Source organism: Hirundo rustica, chromosome 8, assembly GCF_015227805.2.
Source record: "Hirundo rustica isolate bHirRus1 chromosome 8, bHirRus1.pri.v3, whole genome shotgun sequence".
Taxonomy (NCBI): Eukaryota; Metazoa; Chordata; class Aves; order Passeriformes; family Hirundinidae; genus Hirundo; species Hirundo rustica.
Genome location: NC_053457.1, coordinates 29,916,675 through 29,922,674, shown reverse-complemented (window position 1 = coordinate 29,922,674; position 6,000 = coordinate 29,916,675). Strand labels below are relative to the sequence as shown.

At 46.3% G+C, this 6,000-nt stretch overlaps 1 protein-coding gene across 1 annotated transcript in view; it reads left to right on the top strand.

The window, feature by feature from the left end:
* The first annotated feature begins 3,884 nt into the window (after nucleotides 1-3,884).
* Nucleotides 3,885-6,000, top strand: part of RAB11FIP2 (RAB11 family interacting protein 2) — a 33,601-nt gene continuing 31,485 nt past the window's right edge. The window contains exon 1 of the mRNA XM_040071660.2: nucleotides 3,885-4,399. Coding sequence (XP_039927594.1) covers nucleotides 4,047-4,399 — 353 coding nt within the window. The 5' untranslated portion in view covers nucleotides 3,885-4,046. The remainder of the gene's footprint in view (nucleotides 4,400-6,000) is intronic.

Here is a 6,000-nt window from a genome sequence, read left to right as displayed (position 1 = left end):
TTAAAAAATAACAAAATATTTCCTACTTCATAAACAGAAATCAGGGAGAAATTAAATCACCAAATTACCTGCTACAGTTTACCAGTGTAAACACAACTGCTCTGATCCTCTATAGCAAGTACACAACTGGAAATGAGAAGCAGAGTGTGGAACTGTCTCAGTGGCACAGGCAAAAAGATTTTCCTGCAATTTCTTTTGAAAGGGCAGCCAGAATATCAAGGCTCATGTTTAATCAGATGTACTGTAGGCTCTGGAGGGAGAAATGAGAGAGTATTACAAATTACTGAAATTGAAAAAATCCACCATAGTTCTTGAAATTCCCTCTTTAAAAACAAAACAAAACAAACAAGGTTGATCTCCTGGGTCAGAAATGACTGGAAGAACGTGTAATAGAGATAGATGGCACACAAGAGCTTTAGGGTTCTGTATTAAATATGCTATAGATATCCTCTGCTGTTCTGTGATTAACAATTGTTTTTTAAACTCACTCTCAATGCTCTCTACAAGGAGATGAAGTGTTGGAGTAGCCACCAGGAAAACGGGACAGCTATTGCAAATTAGAAATGCAGAAACAATTTTCTGAGGCCACATATTCCAGCTTTGATGACTTCTTCTTCATCACCAAGAATTCTGGGCTTGCTTTTCTCAGCTTTCTCCAATGCTAGACAGGGAGTGGCAGAACAGGGAGAAGGGGCATGGCACAGAACACTACAGGAGCTACATACCATCCACAGGGAGAAATCCTTTTAACCACAGTGCAGCATACAAAGGAGCTACATTTGACTGCAAGCTTCAAATATAATGCTTTGAGCTCAAAATCCTCTGAAAGAAACTAAGGACTAGAAAATTCATGATGAGATATCCTCAGAGTGAGTGGACTTGGACAGAAAACATGATACAGTGGTAACAGTGAGTTTTTAAGATTATTATTACAGAACATCAGTGGATATCTATGGCACATTGAAGGAATGGTACAGTCCTGTAACCAAAATGGTGCATAGCAAATAAAATGGATTTTCTAATATAATATTCACTAAATCATTGACAGCAACGAGCAAAACCTACAGTGCATACAGGCACTGAGCAGTCATGGTGGCTTAGTGAATGAAAATCTGAGTCATTTCTGGATTAATGCTCTAACATAGTGCCAGGGGACACTGTGTTGCTGGAGATATCATTATTTCTCAGAGATATTTCGTCATTTATATCCCACGTTACATTCCAGAAGATGACAAGTACCCTATTCCAATGAGGACAGAATCAAAAGGCCAGGTTTCAGCTTGACCCTTGAGGGGTATAAGGGGGAATAAAATGTATCTGGTGCAACTTTGAGCAGAATTCTCTTCACAGGGGTGGAGGAGCTGAGGAGGCATCTCCCCAGTGCCTGCTCCACCAGCTGAGCAGAGAGGAGAAACATGAGAAAGGGGAAAGTACACACTCTTTTCACATGCCAGATTGCACATAAGGAGCAGAGGATTAATAATCTGTTTATTTTTGAAAGCAGGAAAGGCAGATTTGGTCTTGCATTGATACATAGTCTGCAGCAGTACAAAAGTTCTTCCACCTTCCCCTCTTCAGCTGTGTGCACATGTATTCCAGTCAGCTCCTGTTTAGAAAGAGACAATAATAAAAAATTAGAGCATACCAATAAAAGGCAAGGAAAAAGCACAAAACCTGCCTGTTGTAAAAACTCGTAAGAATTTTCCTAAGATGCATCATGAAAGACACAATGTTTGACTTTAATTTCCATTAAATAAATACATTCTGCCCACCTAAAATTAATTTCTTGTTTTGGTTTGATGAGTTCATCATGCTTGGCTTCTATTTAGTGCAATGAAGATTATTCTACTAGAACAGAATTTGTATGTGGTCAAATTAACTTCAGAAATATTCTGATGTACATAAGTCTCTCTGGTTTCCAAGAAGAACCCCGTGGCTTTACCCTATGGCCTAAGCCTCCTTCAAAACACTGGCACCTTAATCCCTTCTGGCTCTTCCAGCCCGAAACACTGCGACTCTCCCCAAGCATAGCAGCTCCTCCTGGGAGCTTCATTGTGAAACATTTGGGAAAGGTACCTGAGGATGTGGAAGAATGACAGCTGCAGAGAAGGGGAAGGGGTTTTCAGGCAAGAGGGATGGTGATTTATCCCAAAGAGTTGACCTGCAGCCTTAATTGACCGCTAATATCTCAGCATCACAAACCAAGGATGCAATCATAGCAGTTGTAATGCTTTCAGAAACTACTATCCTAGTTAATCACACTTACATTTTCGCCTAAATATGATCCCAAGACACATATCAAAGTTAACATTTCCAACTGGACCATCTAGTTTCCTATCGAGAAAAATCAGATACATTGTGGAAGAGGAAAGAAGTGCCAGCTCTGTGTTAACTATCGCAGCATGCAGACAGCTATCATTGCCAGCCAAAAATTGAGCGTCAATGAAGTATTTATTAAAATTGTGTACAGAGATGACATGAGCTGGGACTCAGGCTAATGGCTGTGTGTAGACTGGTGAACCTCCCTTTTCGGACCCTGGATGATAACTTGCTTGGCATTAGGTATTGTGGGAAGCATCATACTTTGCCTAATGGCCCTCAGCTTTAAGTTTTTAATTTCCTATAGGTCTCAGCTCTATGAGAAGGTTTCCCAAGGTTCCTTTGCTCACTAACTTCTGAGCCATCGACTGGGGACTCATGAGTGAGAGGTGGTGGGTGAAGTATTATCTAACTTGGCTGCTGGTTTCCCTGCTTTTTATGGTTTGCAAGGATGGGCTACACAGTCTTGAAATCCTAATTTTTGTTTTTGTTCTTGGTTTTTTTTTTTTTTTTTTTTTTTTTTTTTTTTGGCGTGTTTTGGTTTTTTTGTGCGTGTTTTTGTTTTGTTTTTGTTTTTGATTTGTAGAAATGACGTTAGTACCTGTGACTCCACTTACAGGTATGTGTGTAAATACGTGCAGTCTCTAGGCGTACCACCAGCAAAATTATGTCCTCAAAACACCTTGTATGGTATTGTTTATATTAATGTTTTTATATTTTGTAATTTTCACTCTCTCGTTTAAATCCAACAGTTTTGCCAGGGCGGTTGTTCGAGGCTGAAAAATAAAGAAATTCCCGAAGCGGTTGGCAGCAGGATGGGTTCAAGAGCAGCACCACTCCCGGCTGGCTCCATGGCCGCCCCCGGGCCCCTAATATTGAATAATAATAACAACAACTGACGCCTTTAGCCAAGTTCCCTCCTCTCCACGGCTCCCGCGGATCTCCCTGCCCGCTCTAGAAACAAAAATAGCGACGAATTAATTAACGGGACGGGGATCTCAGCCGGGAGGGGGCCCCGGGAGCCGGCGCTCCGACACGCCCGGGGGAGCCGCGGCCTCTCCGGCCCTGCCCGCGGGCAGCGGCGGTGCTCGGTGCGCCGGGCAGCGCCTGCCCGGGCGGCCGCGGAACGGCGGCGAAGGGAAGAGACGGAGGCGGCGAACCCTGCCCTCTGCCCTCTGCCCGCCGCCGCCGCCCGCAGCATGGGGAAGGCGGAAGCGGCGGAGCCGGCCCGTCAGGCCGGGCGGCGGCGGGGGGGCAGCGCGGCGAGAGGCTGAGGCGGCCGCGGCGGGGACGGGCGGACTGACGGAGGCAGGCAGGGCGGCCCGGCGCCGAGCCCCGCGCCGGCAGCGAGCCGGGACGAGCGGGGGAGAGGCCGCCGGCGGCCGGCGGGGCCCCGCGGCGGAGCGGCCCGGCCCGGGGGATGCCCTGGGGGCGGCGCGGGGCCGGGCCGGCGGCAGCGGCGGGCAGGGCCAGGCCGGGCGCGGGAGGGCGGCGGGGCCGGGGCCGCGGCGGGACCTGCAGCCCCCGGCCATGGAGCCGCAGGTGGGGCTGCCGGGCAAGGGGGGGACCCGCGGGCCGGTGAGGGCCACCCGCGGCCAGCAGCGCTAGAGGAAGGACCGGCCGAGCCCCTGACAGGTGTCTCCGCCGTAAGTGCCCTTAGGCAGTCGGTCGAGGACTGACGGACTTTGCGTTTGTTGTTGTTGCTGCTGCTGCTGCGATCTTCGAAGATGATGTTGGCAGAGCAAGCCCAGAAGTGGTTCCCAACTCACGTGCAAGTCACGGTCCTTCAAGCCAAAGGTCTGAAGCCGAAAGGTAAAAATGGCAGCAACGATGCCTACACCATCATACAGCTTGGCAAGGAGAAGTACTCCACCTCGGTGGCTGAGAAGACGCTGGATCCCATCTGGAAAGAAGAGGCCTCCTTCGAGCTCCCTGGACTGCTCATGCAGGAGAATCCAGAAAAATACATCCTGTACCTGATTGTCATGCACAGGTCGCTCGTGGGGCTGGACAGGTTTTTGGGACAGGTGGCCATAAGTCTGAATGATATATTTGAAGACAAGCAAAGACGGAAAACAGAGTAAGTGATGGTTGGTTTTTTTCATTATAATTTGTATTCCTTGGATGGTTGCACTTGGGGAAGGTGAGAAATAGTAGCCTTACTATGAATGTACATACTTTGAAATGAAATTAGTACATTTCTGTCGTTGGTTCTGTGCTGAATTCTCTTAACCTATACAGTTATGTATGTCATTGTGGCCTGACCTCTTCCAGAGAAGTTTACTGTAATCAAAGTGCTTACTGGGCACAGGGACTGTCCATAACATTAACTTTTCTGACAAACTCTTGTGTGTAACATGAACTCTTTACAGTCTGTTTTTCTAAGCATTTTTCTTTGTTCTGCACAGGGCCATACCCCCATTCATCTCCTACCTCAGTTTGATGCATGTGAGACTCAGATGCCCTGAAACCTGGGGTGGTTCTCTTTAAAACTGTTTTCCTTCACTTGCTTCAACTACATGTCTTTAAATATTTTATATTTATGTTTTAGTGGTCAATGAACTGTGACTTAATGAAGGCTTACCACGACAGCACAGTGCTTTGCTGGTCCTGATTAATCTTAGGCCGTGATCCCGCAGGCTGCACTGTACAGCAGGCCTCAGCTGAGAAGACTGAAGAGAGATTTCAGGTCTTGTGGTAGCTTCCATCACTACCTACATAAGCCTTTGTCAAATAAAATTGTGTTTGCCAGGAAGTTCAGGCACTGGAATGCAAAAAAAAAATTTTTTTTTAAAAAAAGGCATCATAGCATTTTATTAAGTTGAACTGTACTTATCTAATTCTCTGAGTTTTTCAGCTAAATGAATAAGGTTATTATAATTCCAAGACAAGACATGGTTGCACAAAGGTGTTTGGTACTGACGTAATTTATCCTCTATGTGTACATGTAACTCAGACTGGAGGTATGAGAGTACTGCAGGCTCCATGCTTTGGGTTTGGTTTAGATATGCTTGTCCCACAGAAGCTGAATCAGAACAGCATGGAGACCTCCAAGTGAGCTCTGTGTTGGCAGTGACATATGAATGCTGACAGATCTTTCTGCCACAGTTAAAAAGTTCCTTCTCCAGGTGCCTTTCCTTCTCTAGTGTCTCCTCAGTAGGGTACAAAGGCTGCTGTGCCCAAATCTCAGCTGTTGGAATAAAGTCTGGTATCCATGGTGATGGTGGGTTTGTGGTGAGGTGCTGGACTATGCGTCCAAGACACTAAAAGACTGGCATTGCTTGTCTGTCTTCTGACAGTGCTGGGGATGAACCTCCAGCAGCGTTGGCAGTTGGAGGTGGAAATCCGTGTGGTTAACACCAGGAAGGGCTTCTTGGCTTCTTTCAGCTGTTCCAGCTGAAACCACCTCAAAACCTGGTCCTACTTAAATGCATGGCTGAGGTTGAAGAGTGCTGAAGACAAGTCAAAACTCTCTTTGCTCTGGTGTTTGTTTGTTTTTGTAAACTGATTTTTTTGCAAAACAGTATGTTCACAAACCATATAATAGGAAAGAAGTAGTCTGTGCAGAATCTCTTGTGGGTTCACTGCCTGTAGTATTACGCTTTTTAATTGCTTTCCTTTTTAGGGACAACCAGTTATCTTGATGCCATACATGGTAATGCCTGTAGCCTTAGGGTCTTA